Genomic DNA, 18426 nt, shown 5'->3' with positions numbered 1-18426 from the left:
TCTAAAACATTGTTTTACAGAAACAGTTGATACCTTCACGAGGCAGGCTTATGTACATCTTCAACCCCTAGTCATCGTAACCTTACACGGAAACCCCTGAGCAGGATGCCCCGACCCCTTCTGCACCATATAGACCCGCTCCCCATTCATAGTCCTGATACCCGCAGACGAGTGTAGACGATCCCACTCCGCATACTGGTCGTGTACATCGAATTCCCGCACGGTCATCAAAAGCGAGACCTTGATACTAACGAGCGACATGTTCTGCCCAACACAATTGCGGGGCCCTTGTTCAAAAGGCCGCCAACCCCCATTCGGGGGGTACAGAGGATGACCAGGTTTCACGAGCCAGCGGTCGGGGATAAACGAGTGCGGCTCCGGCCACGAGTTCGCGTTGCGCTGGATAGCACCGTGGAGGGCCCAAATAGCGAAGCCTTCCACGGGGAACGCTTTACCGTTCTGCTCACGGAGCACCACGCCTGGAAGCCCATCTCTCAGTGCGTTGGCAGGAGGATGGAGACGCAATGTCTCTTTGATCACTGCCAACGTGTACGGGAGCTGGTTGATCGCTCTGGGATGCTGTCTGAGCAGCTCCGCAGCGCTATACAATCCACAGACTTCATCGTGTTCGGCGCGGACTTTGGCTAGGATTTCTGGGTGTTTGGACAGCTGGTATAGACAGAATACAATAGTCACGGCAGTCGAATCGTGTCCAACGAAAAGAAAGAGCCGAACCTGGAAAGTAGCCCACGTTTTGAACCCAGGATCGAGCTTTTGTCCCGCTGCTCGCGTCTTCATGTACTCCGCGATGGCCATATCCATGATCGATTGGTGTCGTGTAGGGGGTTTGTTCTTGTTTTGCAGCCATTCCTGGTACCGCTTTTCTAGTTCAATCCCGATGTAGTGATTCATCGTGCGGCTGTTTTGCCATTGTTTCAAGAATCGTACTGGATTCAACTTCTGCAACGGGTTGGCCGCCTCCACAGAAGACCGGCTGATCGTGTCTCTCATCGATGCAGCAATCGGGTTGTATCCCTGTTGGTATCTGAAGCGAGTGTTTCTGTAGGGAGCTCATTAGTGCTTTTGATACTAGCGATGCGCCGGGAATAGGTAATTACAATGCTTCATGTCCGATAATATCCATCACATAACTGCAAGCCACCTGGTCCAGAGAAAACGTATCTCCCTTTCTCGCGTGCTCCCGCAGAATGTCTACAAACACCTCTGCTTCCTCTACAATTTGAGGAACACGTGCCATGACAGCCGACATACTGAACCCATAGTTGAATAGTTCCCGTGCCCGCTTCCACTCCGCACCATTCGCCACGAACAAGTTCGGTCCACCAGCCATCTCCCCGATGATCGGGGCAAGCACATCTGGTTTGGGAAGATCATACGTCTGGCACGCCTGCGCAGCCAGCTCAGGCGAGGCAACAAGAAACATCGGGACACCGAATGGCCAGACATCCAGGTAGTAACCGGCCTGCAGCTCGGGGTTCTGGGATGCAAGGGCCCCGAAAGCCTGAGCTTGTTGCATATCGCTGGGAAATTGCTTGGAAAACCCAGCTACGACGTGGAGATGCCCTAGAATTGGGTTCCAGGGAGGCATTGGCTGTCAGTGTCTGTTAGTTGGGAGGACGTAGGGGATGATAGAGGGAGCTTACCATTCCTTGTTTCTTGAGACGGTAAAAGATAAGTCGTACTTTGATCATCTTGTAGAAGAACTAAATGAGGTAGGCTGCTGCCAGGCCTATGGCTATGCGGCCTGCGAATTTGCCCCATTCGCTGTTGTGATCCAGCATTACTGAAGTTGGGCGGTTCTTTTAGTATGATCTCAGGTGTCCTTGGGCCAAGCGCAGATGGGAGAGAATAAAAGGAAAGACGAGCAGGTGTGGGATCAAGGGGAGATGCTCGAAGGTCATGGCGGCGTTGAGGCTGACCGGAAGGAATCCGAAGGATGTTAGCTCCTCATCTCGCCCCTGTCAGACTAACCAATGTTTCTTTCCATGTCGCCTATTGTGGTGTGGAGACTTGATGTAAGCAAGCTATTTGGTCTAAATTAGTTATATTGCGCTAAGACTGGGCAAGTCTCGCGGATGGACTAACGGCGAATTGTATATCTGCATTTGGAATCATCGAAGATAGGGCTGTATATATCAGTCGACTTACCACCAGTTTCTCCTTTGTTACAACAACCCACCACTTCCTGCTTATCTATAGACGAAAGATAATCACCACATGGGGCCATTTTACTAAGCAAAACTACACTATTGGCTGTGCCTGCAGCTACCCTGTATATGAACCGCCGACTCCCTGACTCAGTCCTCATAGTTACGGCCATCGGGATAACCCATGAGGTCCTCCAGTTCCTTAAGATCAGGCATACCCGCAGGCCCCGGCATGTAATGCACGTTGTCACGAAACGTGGTACCATTCCACCAGAGCTCGTTCTTGTGAAGGGCATCCATGATCCGCGGGGCATCTATATATGTCCGAATCTCGACCATCTGATCTTGATACCATCTGGTCACCCACACATTTACAATGTCAAAATCATCCCCTGGTATCATCACAAAGCACATGAGCACTATCCCAACGAGGTCATACTGGGGATATACATACCAGAGTTCATGACGCCCTTGAAGTTAATCTCTGATACTGACCAAGCACTATTACAACCCCCATGGATAGCCTGCGGATGAATCTCGAACTTGTCTGCATGGTCCATGAACAAAACGCTCACTCGACGCAATGCATTGACATAAAAATGGAGCAGGTCGTTGTAATGGCCGGCTATGGGGTGGTGGCCCACCACAGTGAAGCTGACATTCTTGTGGATTAGGGTAAATAATTTATTCATGTCTTTCTCAAGATCTTTGAAGGAGTCCCAGATGTGCATTTGCGTCACGTATTTGCAGGTGGTTGAAGGATTGTCGAATCGGAATCCTTCTCGCTCCTTGTCCCGGGGGTTCAGGGGGTTGTCGATGATTCCATCGCCATTGCAGTGGCCGTCTGGATCGACGATGCCGGAGCCGTCGCAGCCCGGGTCTTCCCAGTGGTTAGGAGACTGTGGAATGAGTTGCTGGTGGGATGGGGATTGCGCTCGTCCCCAGGAGCAGGAGAGTGTGAGTAGAATAGTTGCCACTAAGGCTTGGAGAACGGGTTTGAATATAGTCATGATAGTATAGAGCTATTACTAGTTGACGCTACCAATTTTGATTTAAATATATCGTTAATGAGTCTAGTCTATATAGTATGTAGAAGGGCCTTTATGAGTCGGAATCTATACATTTTTGGAATTTAAGTATGGACATCGCTGAACTCCCCGGGAGTTTAAATGTAAAAATCCACCGATGTTGCCAATTTATCAGATGGCGCTCGAGTTGTGCCACCTCTTTGTATATTTCCCTATGAGTAGCAGTGGGAGTTTCTCGGAGATCATTCGGCTATGCCGATGAGAAAAGTTGCCGTCGGTGCCAAGACGATTCCCCTGATAAAATGAAATTCCCCGGACTCTTTCGCACCGGAAGACAGCGGCCCAGACTCTGTCATTGGTAGGACCCGAGAAGTGAAAAATTTTCTTTACCATTGGAAATAGTCTAGCCTGGCATCGTGCTCGAATAGGTGAGAAAGGACAACTCATCCGCGACGATCAAGGCCCACTAGTGTCAGCTACCCAATCACTTGATTATCCTGCGTGAGTCAGGGTGGCGATTTCTTCTGTTCTTGTACTAACTTATCAATTTCAAATTCAATTGATCAAGGATTGGTGTTAGTTCGTCTATTGTGTATGATATGATATGATTGTCGACTTTTCAAGGGAGGGTTATGGCAATGGATTCAGTTCAGTCGGTGTAGCCCTTCCTTAACGTAACCAACCACCGGGATTCCTTTTATGGGGGTGTGTTAAGTGCGGAGGGCGTAAAAAGATAATGCCATGGTGGAGAATCGATTGGATAATTGGGTTTATTTGAAGGCGCCGATACTGATAGAAAAAAGTTGCCATTCCGATAGCGCAGGCAGATCGAGCCAATAATCGGCCCCCTGATTGGTCGGGATCCCACAGAAGTCTGTGTAGCGCGTCACGTGCCTCCGACCGGGCCGGCGCTGAGTTTCTTCCGCTCTTCCTTAAGATCCGCCGCTCTCGTCACTCTTTCTCTTCCTCTTTCTTCTCTTCCTATTGACTCATTCCATATCTCCAACGATTCAGACTCTCTGCACGCACATCTCGTCGATGTCGATCTAAGCAACATTTTCTCAATTCCTATCTTATCCATTTTTTAGTGACTGGTAACAGCACCGTCGCGCTTATGCGTTTTTTCTCGACTTTCACTTCTCAGGTATGCAGACCCCCAGTGCATGTCCACGTGACACCCCCGTGATGGACAAACTTGTCTGTTTCCGGGTCGTGGATGACGACTTGTATTGTCGGTATGGATCAATTGGGACTAACGAGGGATTGCTTGCAGGACTACATCTCGGATCATCTCTGGAAAGCTTCCGGAAACTACTGAACCCTTTCTCAAACACCAACCGTACACTCTTCTACTTTAAAACACTTGACATAACATGTTCGCTGCCCGAATCTTCAAGGCAATGCCCGCCAGGGCCTCTGCCTTCCCTTCCGTGAATGCTTCTATCCAGTCTCGGTTCATGGCCACTGTGCGCAACGGTCGCGTTGCCCATGAGCGTGCCACCTTCACGATCCGAGATGGTCCTATCTTCCACGGGAAGTCGTTCGGAGCTCGCTCCAACATCTCCGGCGAGGCTGTCTTCACGACTTCCCTGGTTGGATACCCCGAGTCCTTGACTGACCCCTCCTACCGTGGTCAGATCCTGGTCTTCACCCAGCCCCTGATTGGCAACTACGGTGTTCCCTCGACCGAGAAGGACAAGCACGGCCTTCTTAAATACTTTGAGTCTCCTCATCTCCAGGCTGCTGGTGTTGTGGTTGCCGATGTGGCTGAGCAATACAGCCATTGGACCGCCGTCCAGAGCCTTGGCGAATGGTGTGCTCGTGAGGGCGTCCCTGCCATCTCCGGTGTTGACACCCGTGCCATTGTCACCTACCTGCGTGAGCAGGGTTCTTCTCTGGCCCGTATCACTGTTGGTGAGGAATACGACGCCGACCAGGATGAAGCTTTCGTGGACCCTGAGCAGATCCACCTCGTCCGTCAGGTCAGCACCAAGGCCCCCTTCCACGTGAGTGCCGCCGATCCTCAGTGCCACGTTGCCGTCATCGATTGTGGTGTCAAGGAGAACATTCTCCGTAGCTTGGTCAGCCGTGGAGCCAGTATCACTGTGTTCCCCTACGACTACCCTATCCACAAGGTTGCCCACCACTTCGATGGTGTCTTCATCTCCAACGGCCCTGGTGACCCTACCCACTGCCAGGAGACCGCCTACCACCTGCGCCGCTTGATGGAGACCTCCCAGGTGCCCATCTTTGGTATTTGCTTGGGACACCAGCTGTTGGCCCTTGCTATTGGTGCTCGTACCGTCAAGCTCAAGTACGGTAACCGTGCCCACAACATTCCCGCTTTGGACATGAGCACTGGTCGTTGCCACATCACCAGCCAGAACCACGGTTATGCCGTTGATGCTTCGACTTTGCCGTCCGACTGGAAGCCCTACTTCGTGAACTTGAATGACTCTAGCAATGAGGGTATGATCCACAAGACCCGTCCCATCTTCAGCACTCAGTTCCACCCCGAGGCCAAGGGCGGCCCGCTCGACTCCTCCTATCTGTTCGACATCTACCTTGACAGCGTGCGCAAGTACAAGGCTAGCCAGTCGGCTTTCCACCCCACTCGGGATAGCATGCCTAGCCCTCTCTTGGTCGATCTCCTTGCTAAGGAGCGTGTTGGCGTGCAGCCCACCATTGGCATGCAGAATGTGGCCGCCGCCGCTGCTGCTGCCGCCTAAAAAATTGTCGTCATGGGTTTGGTCTTTTGTGCGTGGAGTTTGGGTTAATGGGTTATGTGAATGTCATTCAATTCAGGTTAATATTTAGTATGGTTCATATGGGTCTATTTAGCAATTGAAAAAACTTGCTGTTCAAACTTGCAGTATTTTGAGCATCGTGTAAATGCTACTGAATGTTGTGTAAACACTAAGCGTAGAAGTTCTAGTCTGTAATATCTGGCTTCGCTTCAGGGTCACGTCATATTTAGTTCTAAGGCATTCGTCTCATAGGAGTAACCCCCATATCGCAATTACTTCGCAACTATCGAAACCACATCCTCATCCGCCACAATATGTCCCAATCCCACTCGTTGCGGGATATGCCGCGCACTTGCACCCCACACCAAAGCATACTTAAACGATTCTTTCAACGTCCGGTGAATGCTATCGCAGACGTCCTCGATGGAAGAATTGCTCCGTACAATCAACGCTTCGCTGAAATCAGGCTCTTCTCCTTTCCTGCTCAACGTTAGATATCTATCTTCGGGTTACCACGCTGCAGGATAGACGCATACCGTTTCGTGTATACTCTGATCAAACGAAGTTCTTTCCAGATCCGTTCAACTACTTCCTGGACGCCGAGGTCTAGTTCACAACTCATTACGGCGGTATGCGGTTCACGGGCGAGTTGGTTCAGGAAGTCGAGACTGATGCTGTCGATCTTGTTATATACGTAGAGACTGTTTGAGTGTTAGTTTTGTTCAGGTACAACGTTTAAAAGCGTGGGGTTTGATTGGTCTCACCATCTGATGTATTTTCTGTGGTCTTTCATGATGACGTCGATGAAGTCGTCGATTGTTGCTGTTGCGATATACCTTAGTATATAATTGGCCACTGTGGTTGGGTATTAGGGACATACCGTATTCATCTCGGATCAAAACTTCACAGTTTAGCATCTTGTAGTCACGGAGGACGTTGAAGATGAGCTTTTCGTCGAGGTATTTTGGGGGTGTCTGGAAGGTGATCTTCACTCCGCCTGCTTTCTTTTGTTTGAGGTAGATGTTTCTGGACCTGTTAGCGAGATGCTCGCTGGGTTCAATTCCAGGGAACAATTACTTACGGAGGCTCCTTGTTCAGACGAATACCAACGGCATCCAATTCCGCCTCTAGGAGTGCCCGCTGTTCTGCTCGCTTAGTGGCATCGAGAACCATGAGAATCAAATCACTAGTCTGGTAACCAGTTAGACAGGTGGTTGCCCATCATAACTTTCTCCAACCACCGCCCGGAGAAAGTAAGAAGAAAGTGGGCAATAAACTCACCTTAGCAGCAGAGATAACCTGACGGCCTCTTCCCTTACCCTCAGCAGCACCCTCGATGATACCAGGAAGATCAAGAATCTGGATCTCCGCACCCCCATATTCCAAAACACCCGGGATAGCAGTCAACGTGGTGAAAGAGTACGCCGCAGCCTCACTCCTCGTCTTCGTGATCTTGCTCAGGAACGTCGATTTACCGACGGAGGGGAAACCGACAAGGGCAACACGCGCATCACCACTCTTGCTGACATCGAAACCTGCGCCAGCGCCGCCGGAACCGCCTGTCGGCTCTAGAAGTTGGGCTCTTAATCGGGCGAGCTTTCTGTTGGAGTGGTTAGCTAGCTGGGTTGCTTTGATTGCGTGGAGTTGGGTTGAGGTTCGTACCCCTTCAGCAGACCCAGATGGTATTCTGGTCATTGGTTAGAATTCGACAATTTGCTTTAACATGGGCGATGTGGTTGTGGTATGCGCACCTGTGGCCTTGTTCTCTGGTATCGAATTAGCGGCGGGGTTCTGCATAAAGCCGGGGAAGAGTAATGGGATGAAAGAAGCTTACTCTGCGTCCTGCGCATCTCATCTTCAATCCTATTATTTGATATCAGAATCTAGTTCCATTTGAAAAGCCCATTCCGAGGCGATTCGTCCATCCAAACGTACTCTTTGATCTTCTCCGTGATGTTCACCATTTTGCTGGTTGGGAGCCCCGCGGACTCAAAATTCAGCGATAACAAGTACTACTGCGACGAGGCTGCCCGTGATTCGGCTTCCCTGGAGGGTGTCAGATGTAGAATATGCCAGAGATACCAGGCTACAGGTATTCTGGTCCGATCTTCTGCGATAAGAGTGGGGAGCCTGGGGGGAACAATCATGTATCAAAATCTCGCAAAATAACTGCCTTACATAATCGGTGGTTCTGGGGGATTCTGCCGTATATTAGTTACCGCTGTCCCGACCGCTTGTAGGGTCTCTTTGATCTCAGAACATGATAGTATCTATTTCATCATGCATTGAATAGGGAAGCTATATCCTGAGTTCAAAATGTAAGTCGCTCAGTTACACTTAATCTACTTTATATGAATCCCTTTCTCAGTATCGCAGTATAGGCGGGATATCAATACCACATGCATCTACCATCGCAATCGGCATAACCATAATCCGACCAGATTCCAGACGGCAAGCTCGATTAATCTCATCCCAGACCGCGATAAAGATCAAGACAGAACCTCCAACCTCCAACCTAAACCCCACCACAACAATCATGGCAGACACCGCAGTAGCTGAACCCCCCCAATCCACGGAACCCACAGCTTCACCCGAGGAAACAAATGCCCCAGACCACCAAGTCGCCAGCGAGGAAAATGCCCTCGCCGTGACCCAGCCCGCCGAGTCCGCTGTCGCGGAAGGCGCACCGAAGAAGAAGAAGATCATTAGAAAGAAGCGCCGTCCAGCACGCATCCAGGTCGATCCCGCCACAGTCAAGTCCGAACCGCCTCCGCAGACGGGTACAGTTTTTAACATCTGGTATAATGTACGTTTTATATTTTGTCCCTTGTACGCAATCGCGCTATGCGATTTGTGTCTATATCAATAATTTGAACAACAGAAGCTAACAATGACCCCCAGAAATGGTCCGGCGGCGACAGAGAAGACAGCTACCTATCGAAACAACACGCCCCATCACGATGCAACATCTCCAAAGATAGCGGCTACACGCGCGCCGACAAGGTTACCGGCTCCTACTTCTGTCTGTTCTTCGCGCGCGGCGTCTGTCACCTCGGACCGGAATGCCAGTATCTGCACCGTCTACCCACTATCCATGATCTCTTCAGTCCGAACGTCGACTGTTTCGGCCGCGACAAGTTTAGCGACTACCGTGATGACATGGGCGGTGTTGGATCGTTTATGCGCCAGAACCGCACGCTGTATGTGGGTCGGATTCACGTTACGGATGATATTGAGGAGGTTGTTGCACGGCATTTTGCCGAGTGGGGTGAGATTGAGAGAATACGTGTGTTGACGTCGAGGGGTGTGGCTTTCGTCACGTATACTACTCTAGCACAGGCGGAGTTTGCGAAGGAGGCTATGGCGCATCAGTGTAAGTTCTTCTTTCTTTTGTTGAGCTGTTGAGGGTTGTTCTGGTGTGCTGATTGTCTGGAAGCTCTCGACAATAATGAGATCTTGAATGTGCGTTGGGCGACGGTCGACCCGAACCCACTGGCTCAGAAGCGTGAGGCGAGAAGGCTGGAGGAACAAGCTGCGGAGGCGGTACGCAGGGCGTTGCCGGCGGACTTTGTTGCTGAACTGGAAGGGAGGGATCCTGAAGCTCGAAAGAGGAAGAAGATCGAAGGCAGTTTCGGTTTGCAAGGGTATGAGCCTCCTGATGAGGTCTGGTATACCCGGACGAAGCAGTTGGAGGATGCTGGACAGGGAGACCAAGGTCAGCTAGAAGCTCCGAACCAACCACTCATGCTTGAGAACACGTCTTCTGCTTCTGCCCCTCCGCAGGAATCGGAAAGCGGTGGCATATTCTCAAGCTCTACTGTTGCGGCATTGAGGGGACTAGCAGGCGGAAATGTTACAACACAAGCAGCTCCGCAAGCCTCGGGGGGGCCTCTGGTAGGGTACGGAAGCGATGATGAAAGTGATTAAACCGGTTTATGGTATATTGCGCTTCAAATTATGTATATTAAGAAAGATACCTTGAAACGTCACATTATTTGCTCGCTGAATTGCATGGTATATTTGCGGGTATAGTTCGCTATAAAATGCTGAGAGGAGATAAACATCCAACACCAATGCCAATAATATATCGAATGAAAACCAAAAATGAATAGTACGGTTATTTCAGGCATAAAAGAACGAGGAACAAAGGAAATATGCATAACACATGTCACATGACTCTTTCTCTTACTTGCTGCGTCCTAGATCATAATAAACACATGAACCTGTACGATAATTGTATAGAAAAGCGTTGCTGAAGTTGTCCGCGCCGTCATTGACATGGTTCTCGTGAGCCAGGTCATTGAGTAGCTCGTGGACTTGACTGAGGTACTTCCTCTCAGTCAAGGGGGCACTCTGAATGACTGTGCGCCAGCTCTCGGGGTCCGATAGTCGGGTGTCTCTGATCGCCTCGAGTATATCGTCGCGCGTATCAATCGCGGCAATAGGCCCATTCAAGGCATCCTCGATTACCTCGCGAGAACGGAAAAGAGCTATTTTTCGTTAGTAAACACTAAGCACCATAAAGCAGGTTAAGGCATACCATTCTCAACAATATTCCTCCTATTAGTCTTCTTGCTCCTATGTTGAGGGACTAGAATGCGCACATCGCTCGACCTTTCGCCGTCAATACCAGGGTCTGGTTGGCTAGGCATTCGAGATTGGCGGAAGTCGACTGCGCCCTCACGTTGATTGCGAGCACGGATTTCATTTCGAAGCCATGGTATAAGCTCAGAGCTCCTTAAATCGAATTCCTCCTTAGGAACCAGACACCGGACCTTAAAGCCTCGTTCCTGGCTATCCTGCTTGACAATAACGATCCAACTATGATTATGCTCTTTGTATTGAGAGAGAAGTTCTTCAAGAGACGAGGCATCAACGGCTAGCTCAGCACTAATGTCATTGGCCCATAAATCCTGAACAACTTTAATACCTGTCGTGCGTAAAATCGTTGGGTCAAAGCTTGCAACGAGTACATCGCATCTCCTGGTCTTCCAAAAAGCAGCGGGTTCAACATCATGGTGCTTAACATGGCTTTTGGATGAGCCTTTTATATACTCGAGCATGGCAGTGCTGAGTCGATCCCAGCTCAAATTGAAGCCCACAGCATGAGTTTGAGGACGGCTCGCTAAGACCTTGGGGCGGAACTCTTGGACTAAGGAGTCATACCGACCACCAGCCGCGAAAACATCACGTCGCTTGTTGTCAAACACGCACTGGAACAGAATGCTACCCCGGAAGAACTTGTCGTTCAAACTCCCGAGAGGGTTGACGTAAACCTTTCGTTTTACGTCGAAGCATTGGAGATACGCCATCAGCCAATTTATTCGAACGAAGATGGGAGTCAAGCGTTCGGCGAATTCGGTACCCTCCATGATGGCTCGCAGACGCTTCAGCGTCTGCTTCGGGGAGTCACGAAAATCGAACCTTGCAAGCTCATCCAAGGAAGTGGAGGCAACACCGATTGCCGGCGACCGAAGTTCACTTCTAATCTTCTGCATGGTCCATTTTCCCACGTTTAGTTTGCTGACGACCTCCTTGACTAGCGGAATCTGGGCAGGAGTGATACGGCAGAATTCCATAATAAGTTGAAGTAGGTCCGAGTGGTTTACAAGGAAACACATAGAAGCCGACCTCAAAGGCGGAAATTCTTCAATAATCTCATCGAGAACCTTAATGACTTCAGCTTCCTTCAGAGCCAGATCCAACGTGTTGTGTGAAACGATATCGAAGTCCACCTCTTTGTGAGTCCGAGGCTCACCACCATGAGAAGTCTCCCTGTAGACAGTACCGAATGCGAATGTTTTCTCAAGGGAAGGATCTTGTCGCGGGATGGCGCGTGCGTTTGGCAGAGTCAGATCGAAAGGCAACTGAAGCACGTTACCAGTGGAGTCAAGCAGCCGAACAGCTCCGTTGTTGTAATGTTGAGACCTTGGGAACAGCATCTGCCTTGTAGTTTCCACAGACCCATGCCTGCGGAAAATAGAGGTCAAACGTTCCTTGACTAAACCTTGAACCAGCAGCTCATTGGCCGCTGGTGTCCCGCGGGAATCCATGTCCCAGGCGATGTCTTCGAACTTCTTAGGAGACTGTGAGAAGATAGCCGACAAAATCTTCTTATAATCAGGTGAGCTAGGATCAGACAGTAAGTGCATGATCGCCCGCCTAAAGGTTTCCTCTTCGACCTGGAGAGGAATCTGGCCACTGTGGAGAAGTTCTGAAGCTGAAGGTCGTTCGCTGGGGTTGTGGCTCAATAGTGACTCGATGATTTTTCCTTGGAGAGCTTTTTCCGAATACTGGAAAATAGGTGGTAACGTATGCTCCTTCTCCCTAATAGCGCGGAGTGTCTGGTCACGTTCCATGCCGGTCCCAAGGGGATAACACATTTCAAATAAAATGACTCCCAAAGAGTACATATCAACTTTGTCATTATAGTTACCCGTAAAACCGGACTTCATTTCTGGTGCGACATAGTATGTCGTACCCAAGCTGCGAGTAAAGTCTCCTTCAAAATCTGCAGCCGTCGAAGAGCGCACAGCTGTCGTGAATTGGCCACTTGTGGCAAGACCGAAGTCTCCGATGCGAGGATTATTGGCAACATCGATGAAAATGTTGTCGGGCTTGAGATCCCGGTGAATAATACCATGACCATGGATGTGGCTCAGTCCGTCGAGGATCTGGCGAAACAAACGCCATGTTCTGTCGACATCATCGTACAGACCATTCTTGATCAAATCACGAAGGGTCTTTCGAATGGTCAGCTGAATAAGAATAGCTAGGCAGTAGTGAACAAGTGTATACTTACATGCTTCTCGCAGTACTCCATCTGAATATACAATGTCGTGGAAACAGGTCTGCCTTGGGAGCCAGATCTCACTCTGCTAAGTTCCTTGCCGGTTTCACTTCCAGTGCCATAAGTTTCGGGTGTTTCCCCATTACCACGGCTGGATAACGTTCCATCATTTTCTTCCTCGCTATCAGAGCCAAACTCAATCTTGGGGTAGCCACTGGAGCTGATAAAATCGAGTCCGCCTGTGCTGTATCCGTATCCTTGCGAGTTTTGAGAGTCTTCAGAGCCTTGACTAGCGAAAGGATCTCCCTCCGTAGATGATACAGCTTCCTCATCCACGAAGTCATAATCCTCTTCAATCCAAGCAGTGTAATAACGGACTACGTAGGGATGATTAAGACGTGACAGTAGCATAATCTCTGACAGTGTATCCTTAAGCGCAGCAGCGGATCTTTGAGTAATTTTCTTGACTGCATACAGACGACCGTCAAGTTTATTTCTCGCTTTGACCACCATACCGAAACCACCTTTACCCAAGCGACCAGCCTCATCAAAGTCTTGATAATACCGTGAAAAAGCTGGCAAGCCTCCAAACGAATCAAAGCGAGGACGTCTCGGCAGTGATATGGAGTTTGAGGTGCTTGAGTGAGACACCAAAGGCGCATCAACACGGAAAAACTCGGACGGCTGGAGCTGGAAGGCTGTCGGTCTCTTCTTTGGATCCGTTCTGAAGAATTCGTTAAGCAAATCTTGCAGTGGAGCAGACAAGCCGAGTGTTCCCATCAATGCGTTTGCCGAAGTGTAACGCTGTAGCACATCTTTACCGAATCCCATCTGGAGAAACACTATACCCAAATCCCACACATCTGTCTTCATGGTCGGCGAAGTATTCCCTTGTGTTGACTCGGGAGGCAGCCAAAGTGGTGACTTGGAAGCTTCTAATGACTGTCGGTTGCCGGCAGAATCAGGAAGGGCGTTTTCAATGCTCGCTTGCAGCTTCACAATAGTGCCACCTGTCTGGTTTCGCAATAACATGATGCACCCGCAATGAATACCCCCGTGGACAAAGCCGCTCCGGTGATAGAATTCAAGCGCTTCAAGAAGTTGGATCGTCCAGCTTCGCAGAGTTTCCACGGGTACAGACCCTACGATATCCAGAAACTCGGACAATGACCCCTTGTTTGCATGCTCGAGAAGAAGATAAATTCTCCAAGTGTTGTCCTGAGGACTGGCAGGTTCGAGGGGCCTGTAAATCTTGAACCCAACGAAATCCAGCAAATTTGGATGTCGTAGCCGTTTGAGAGCTTCCAATTTATCTTCGCTGCTACGCATTTTCTCTCTGAATGCAAGTGGAGATAGTCGCGTCTCATCGATCGAATACTCCTTTAAAACCAAGAGAGGAGCATGACACCTATTCTCAGTGACCACTGGTCTCACGACATACGTGTCTTTTCCCTGGGCACTCTTGAGAAGCGTCTTCCCATAAACAGCACGGAAAACCAACGGCCCTTCGTCGCTATCGGCCATAACGAGGGGCGGGTCGAAGGAGATTGCACCTGGGAAATTCTCCCCAGCATCAATGTCGCTGCCCGTGTCTATTCCAGAGGTTCGACTCTTGCGACGCAAGAGTCGGGCTTTCGTTCTCTCTCTAAGCCTATCCTCTAATAGCTGTTGTAGTGCTCGTTCCTCTTCCGCAGTGGCGGCCTCTTGTTTCTGAAGCTCTTCTTGCCTTTCTAGTTCAGCGCGCTGATTGGCGGCAGCTTCCTGTTCCATGCGCTCCTCCTCCAGGCTGGGTAGGTCTTTATTTTGAGCCTTAGCTTCTGCCACATCCTCTAGAACATCTTGTATAGAAACGGCAATCTCGTAGATCATCTCAGACCCCACGAGGGATTTCGGCTTGGTCCGGATGATGTCATCAATCCTCGACCGGGCCCCTTGTCGTAGATCGTCTAAGTTTTCCAAGAAAAGGTTCGGGTAGGTTTTGGGATAGGTTGTGGGCAGTTCAACCAGCAAATCAAGACGGACCTCCGGATTGGACGAAGCACGCAAGTGAAGTTTGAACACTACATCTGACGATTGCTAGGATCGGGAATCACAATTAACCAGTGTGGACAAGAAGAATGGCGAGGGAAAACAAGACATACCTGCCAGGCAGATCGCTTATGTTCAACTTCTTCAAAATCATCTCCGTAGATTGAGCGGAGCGCTTCAATTTCATTCCGGTGGATCTCCTCGTAATCGGTCGGGGCCACTACTGGTAGGGCGAGCGAAGGGGCATTCGGGGGGAATTGACGTTTCTTCTCCGCCCGGGGAGAGCCGTTCTTGTGGGCATTGCTGGAAGTTTTCTTCTGCTTGTGAGGCATAGCGGGGCGTCGGGCGGTGTGAGATAAAGTATTGCACCCAGGTCGAGATGAATCTTTGCCACGCGATAGCTGTGACAAAGTTGCAGCCGAAGCTGCAGCCCTCTATGCTTCAATAAGGGACATATTCAGACTGACCAGGTACCAATATAAAAGAAAGAGGGCGGGAAAGGTACAAGGGACAGTTGGTGACTATAATTTAAAATTAGTGGGGGTGATTAAGGGAAGAACCAAATGACGGACACGGGAAATTGGGAGTAAAAGAGCGGTAACTATAGGACGAGCTAAACTACCTTAAGGCTCGCACCGTCGTTTTTCCGCTGACCGCCTTTGGGTCGTTAGCGTCCCCGCTGAGCATCGTAAACAAAGCACAGCGTTCCACGTCAATCCCGCGGCTTGGTCGTGACCTCTGATAAGACGCCAATGGTGTCCGTTCCTGCAATGCGACCCTCGATCTTGTTAGTAATTTGATTCACCTTGTCCTGCAGGCGCGATGTTGGAGTGGATCACTGGGCAGAACGAGCAGTTTGCAGGTGCGTGGCTCTCGCTGGCCGCATGAAGCTTGGGCACGCGCCCCGTGGTCGGTCCAATAGCGGACTTGCGATCTTCCCCCCCAACGCAAAATCGTACGGCTGTCGCGCTGACTTGTTTATTCCTTGTTTATCTCCATAGACAACTCAAAGGTGCTGGAACCTCCTGAAACGCCTGCACCTGTGTTCGCCATTCGCGCTTTCAAGAGCGCCTTGTTTGGCACCCCTGGGGCTGATGACGAGGACCAGATGGAGCGGGAACCGAATCAGAAGAATCTGACAGCCAATCAGCTGTCCCGCGCGAACCTGTCGCTGAAGCCCACTATTGGGAACACGAGCGATGCTCCGATAGCCACGAAAGCCGACATTGATATGGCTGTGAATGCGATGGCGTCCCCCACTAAGAGCATCCTTGTCACCCCTGGCACTGCATCAAACAGACGTAAGACGGTTTCATTCGGCGATGGCGTTGTCGACAATGAGCGCAAGCGAGGCGAATCACCTAACAAGTCATCAAGAACTCCATTGACTAGCCAGTGGTCTATCAATTCTTCAGATGGGAAGGCTAAACCGCGGAGCAAGTTAACGCAGGCACTGATGGACTCACGCGATAAGTCCCCCAAGGAGTCGGAGGCCTCACAAAACCCTCAGTCCACCGAACCGAAGCCGGTGGCACAGTCGGCGTCGTCAACGGAAGATGATACCGGCGACGACACTATCAACCTAAACGAACCCCGGTCTCAGTCTGGCAAATACTGGAAAGCCGAGTTTGATAGCTATAGAACCAAAACCACCCAAGAAATAAGGAAACTTATTCAGTATCGCTCAGCTGCGAAAGCGTACGCCAGGAAGAAGGATGAAGAAGCCCTACGGTTAGCCGAAAAACTCAAGGAGGAAGAAGTGAAGGTTTCTGAGATGGAACGTCACGTTACTCAGCTCGCGTCGACAATGGTTGGAGAGAATTCGAAAGCAGACAAGGAGCAGCTGGTGCAGGAACTCACCAAACAAACCGCGCTGGCTTTGCAGTACAAACACCGAGTTGGCTTATTGCGCAAACTCCTAGAACAGCATGGTGTTGTTAATAATGACGTAGAGAATCTCGCAGGATCTTCCGAGACCGCAAATGACACTTCTGGGGACACAGCTGAAGAGTTGCGCAAGGCCCAGCAGGCACTGGGCGAGGCAAACGCTAAGCTTGAGGAGATGAAGCGTGAACAATCGGAATTCACCAAGCTCAAGGATTTGGCCCAAAGCTCGGAACAGAAGGCTTCGAACCTCGAAAAGGAGAACGCGACACTGAAACAAACTCTAGCCCGCGTTAAACAAGAAATGACCAAGTATGAAGGACGACGCAAAGAAAAGGAAGCAAAGTTGAAGCAGAGAGAAGCCAAATTGGAATTACGGGTCCAGGAATACAGAGAGCGTCTGAAATCGACGTCACAACAACACCGCGAGCAAGAAGACGGTCTCAGGGAGTCGTTCAATGATGAGCGTCGCCGCATGCAGGACCAGATTGATCTCCTGAAGTTGAAGTTGACCACTTTCGAGCGCCTTCCTGAACTCCGATCGCGGACTCGCCACTCAGACAAGGGCTATACTGGGGTCCAGGTGTATGATTTTGGACAGGACAGCCCTCAAAAGGAGCAACACGATGAGACTCAGGACATGGACGAACCACCAAGCCCAAGCCCACGCGCAAAGGATCGACGCTCGCACACCACGAGAACGGTACTAGGCGAGCTAGACGTTAAGCGGGCTTCAAAAGCCCTAGGCCTGGAAACAGAGGATCACAGTGAGCAACTGGCATACTTAGATGATACACCTCATAAACCAAAAGAAACCCACCATCTGGAGGGCGATGATATCCCGCCATCCTCACCCCCCGGTTACCAACCACTCGAACCACCCACCCGACGCACCTCTAGACAGAGATACAACCCAGAGAACTACCACTCATACGTCCCAACCCATTCAACCATAACATCCCTCGCTCATCACCTCGCGACCCGCGAAGATAGCAAACAAATCCGTACCGAACGACTACGCGCTCGCCGCTCCCCCTCAAAATACAGTCTGGACGCTATAACAGGCCTGCCGCAAACCTATCATCTCCCTGATCGAACCAAAAGGCGACAAAGTCTCGCGTCCGTCCAAAGGGATTCCATCCCCGTAGAACGAATGCTAGCCGCTCAAGCGCGCCTCAAGCGCAAACAAGACAACCGCAAGATTAGACAAGAGGGGAAAGAAAACATGATCCGGGCCTAATTGGGCAAAACTTTTCATTTGTTATTTTTTTTTTTCTTTTTTTACCGTCATGAATCGGCAATAGCTTTATTTAATATTTGGGATCTGAGGAGGGTAATTCACTCATTTTTCTGTTTTTTTCCTGGCGCGCGGGAGGGAGGAGCTATTGTGGGTATAGGCGCTCTCGTTTTCTTGGGATCTGATGTATCCATTCTCCTGTTTCCCTACGGTTCTTTTTTTTCCTACGCCCATTTGGGAATAATCTCTTTCCCTTTTGTTCTTGTCTGATACGTCATGCAAGTGACAAGCCCAGCGCCTGTCTATGTCTGGAATATACCCTACATTGAACATGCTACCCCTGTTCTGTTCTACTTTGTCCTTATCATTCACTTAACTTGACCCACGAGTCCTAAGACTTGTTGAAGTACGCTAATTACCCGATTGCAGAGTCCATCAATGCATATTAACTGGATATCTCATTCCAATGATGACATCATCTATCTGTATATTCTGTTCGTATCTATAGGTCCATCTATACATTCGGTACCTCGAGAATCTAAAC

The 18426-nt window shown here is 50.0% G+C and overlaps 7 protein-coding genes across 7 annotated transcripts; 3 read left to right on the top strand and 4 right to left on the bottom strand.

The window, feature by feature from the left end:
- Positions 1-2: 2 nt before the first annotated feature.
- Positions 3-2098, bottom strand: BDV38DRAFT_152318 (cytochrome P450). Its single transcript, XM_032051654.1, has 2 exons — positions 1119-2098; positions 3-1060 (listed from the first exon to the last, which is right to left on the bottom strand). The coding sequence occupies exons 1-2, from the start codon at positions 1607-1609 to the stop codon at positions 61-63; spliced, it is 1491 nt and encodes a 496-aa protein (XP_031918313.1). The 5' UTR covers positions 1610-2098; the 3' UTR covers positions 3-60.
- Positions 2020-3276, bottom strand: BDV38DRAFT_152325 (uncharacterized protein). Its single transcript, XM_032051655.1, has 3 exons — positions 2623-3276; positions 2107-2560; positions 2020-2045 (listed from the first exon to the last, which is right to left on the bottom strand). The coding sequence occupies exons 1-2, from the start codon at positions 3176-3178 to the stop codon at positions 2319-2321; spliced, it is 798 nt and encodes a 265-aa protein (XP_031918312.1). The 5' UTR covers positions 3179-3276; the 3' UTR covers positions 2020-2045; positions 2107-2318.
- A 1147-nt stretch (positions 3277-4423) lies between these two features.
- On the top strand, positions 4424-6116 carry cpa1 (carbamoyl-phosphate synthase (glutamine-hydrolyzing) CPA1). Its single transcript, XM_032051652.1, has one exon. It carries the CDS (start codon positions 4570-4572, stop codon positions 5923-5925), a length of 1356 nt encoding a protein of 451 aa, XP_031918311.1. The 5' UTR covers positions 4424-4569; the 3' UTR covers positions 5926-6116.
- Positions 6117-6147: 31 nt separating this feature from the next.
- On the bottom strand, positions 6148-8114 carry BDV38DRAFT_236206 (putative GTP binding protein (Gtp1)). The gene is made up of 10 exons (XM_032053431.1): positions 7879-8114; positions 7778-7806; positions 7695-7709; positions 7606-7630; positions 7225-7543; positions 7025-7134; positions 6824-6969; positions 6708-6765; positions 6480-6644; positions 6148-6423 (listed from the first exon to the last, which is right to left on the bottom strand). Exons 1-10 carry the CDS (start codon positions 7905-7907, stop codon positions 6216-6218), a joined length of 1104 nt encoding a protein of 367 aa, XP_031918310.1. The 5' UTR covers positions 7908-8114; the 3' UTR covers positions 6148-6215.
- A 182-nt stretch (positions 8115-8296) lies between these two features.
- On the top strand, positions 8297-10171 carry cwc2 (active spliceosome conformation promoter CWC2). The gene is made up of 3 exons (XM_032051653.1): positions 8297-8749; positions 8845-9316; positions 9380-10171. The coding sequence occupies exons 1-3, from the start codon at positions 8480-8482 to the stop codon at positions 9868-9870; spliced, it is 1233 nt and encodes a 410-aa protein (XP_031918309.1). The 5' UTR covers positions 8297-8479; the 3' UTR covers positions 9871-10171.
- cpcC (putative protein kinase (Gcn2)) lies at positions 10129-15093 on the bottom strand (the record flags this gene model as incomplete). The annotated part of the gene is made up of 4 exons (XM_032056685.1): positions 10129-10433; positions 10484-12701; positions 12746-14809; positions 14875-15093. 4 exons carry the CDS (start codon positions 15091-15093, stop codon positions 10129-10131), a joined length of 4806 nt encoding a protein of 1601 aa, XP_031918308.1.
- A 398-nt stretch (positions 15094-15491) lies between these two features.
- BDV38DRAFT_236194 (uncharacterized protein) lies at positions 15492-18349 on the top strand. Its single transcript, XM_032053430.1, has 2 exons — positions 15492-15623; positions 15763-18349. Exons 1-2 carry the CDS (start codon positions 15584-15586, stop codon positions 17883-17885), a joined length of 2163 nt encoding a protein of 720 aa, XP_031918307.1. The 5' UTR covers positions 15492-15583; the 3' UTR covers positions 17886-18349.
- The last annotated feature ends 77 nt before the right edge of the window (positions 18350-18426 follow it).

The sequence above is a fragment of the Aspergillus pseudotamarii genome (genome assembly GCF_009193445.1).
Source record: "Aspergillus pseudotamarii strain CBS 117625 unplaced genomic scaffold BDV38scaffold_5, whole genome shotgun sequence".
NCBI lineage: Eukaryota > Fungi > Ascomycota > Eurotiomycetes > Eurotiales > Aspergillaceae > Aspergillus > Aspergillus pseudotamarii.
The sequence above is the reverse complement of the archived record's forward strand: the minus strand, read 5'-3'. Positions and strand labels throughout refer to the sequence as shown.

What these genes read in the sequence shown, in the direction of transcription:
- cpa1 (XM_032051652.1), top strand. Translation starts at nt 4,570, where the DNA reads ATGTTCGCTGCCCGAATCTTCAAGGCAATGCCCGCCAGGGCCTCTGCC.
- BDV38DRAFT_236206 (XM_032053431.1), bottom strand. Translation starts at nt 7,907, where the DNA reads ATGGTGAACATCACGGAGAAGATCAAAGA. An exon ending in CACAGAAAATACATCAGATG is followed by an intron (nt 6,645 to 6,707) that starts GTGAGACCAATC and finishes ACACTCAAACAG; the next exon opens with TCTCTACGTATATAACAAGA. An exon ending in ATCAGAGTATACACGAAACG is followed by an intron (nt 6,424 to 6,479) that starts GTATGCGTCTAT and finishes AACGTTGAGCAG; the next exon opens with GAAAGGAGAAGAGCCTGATT.
- BDV38DRAFT_152325 (XM_032051655.1), bottom strand. Translation starts at nt 3,178, where the DNA reads ATGACTATATTCAAACCCGTTCTCCAAGCCTTAGTGGCAACTATTCTA. An exon ending in CAAGGGCGTCATGAACTCTG is followed by an intron (nt 2,561 to 2,622) that starts GTATGTATATCC and finishes TGATGATACCAG; the next exon opens with GGGATGATTTTGACATTGTA.
- BDV38DRAFT_236194 (XM_032053430.1), top strand. Translation starts at nt 15,584, where the DNA reads ATGTTGGAGTGGATCACTGGGCAGAACGAGCAGTTTGCAG. An exon ending in GCAGAACGAGCAGTTTGCAG is followed by an intron (nt 15,624 to 15,762) that starts GTGCGTGGCTCT and finishes TTATCTCCATAG; the next exon opens with ACAACTCAAAGGTGCTGGAA.
- cwc2 (XM_032051653.1), top strand. Translation starts at nt 8,480, where the DNA reads ATGGCAGACACCGCAGTAGCTGAACCCCCCCAATCCACGGAACCCACA. An exon ending in TTTTTAACATCTGGTATAAT is followed by an intron (nt 8,750 to 8,844) that starts GTACGTTTTATA and finishes AATGACCCCCAG; the next exon opens with AAATGGTCCGGCGGCGACAG. An exon ending in GGAGGCTATGGCGCATCAGT is followed by an intron (nt 9,317 to 9,379) that starts GTAAGTTCTTCT and finishes ATTGTCTGGAAG; the next exon opens with CTCTCGACAATAATGAGATC.
- BDV38DRAFT_152318 (XM_032051654.1), bottom strand. Translation starts at nt 1,609, where the DNA reads ATGCCTCCCTGGAACCCAATTCTAGGGCATCTCCACGTCGTAGCTGGG. An exon ending in ATTATCGGACATGAAGCATT is followed by an intron (nt 1,061 to 1,118) that starts GTAATTACCTAT and finishes AGCTCCCTACAG; the next exon opens with AAACACTCGCTTCAGATACC.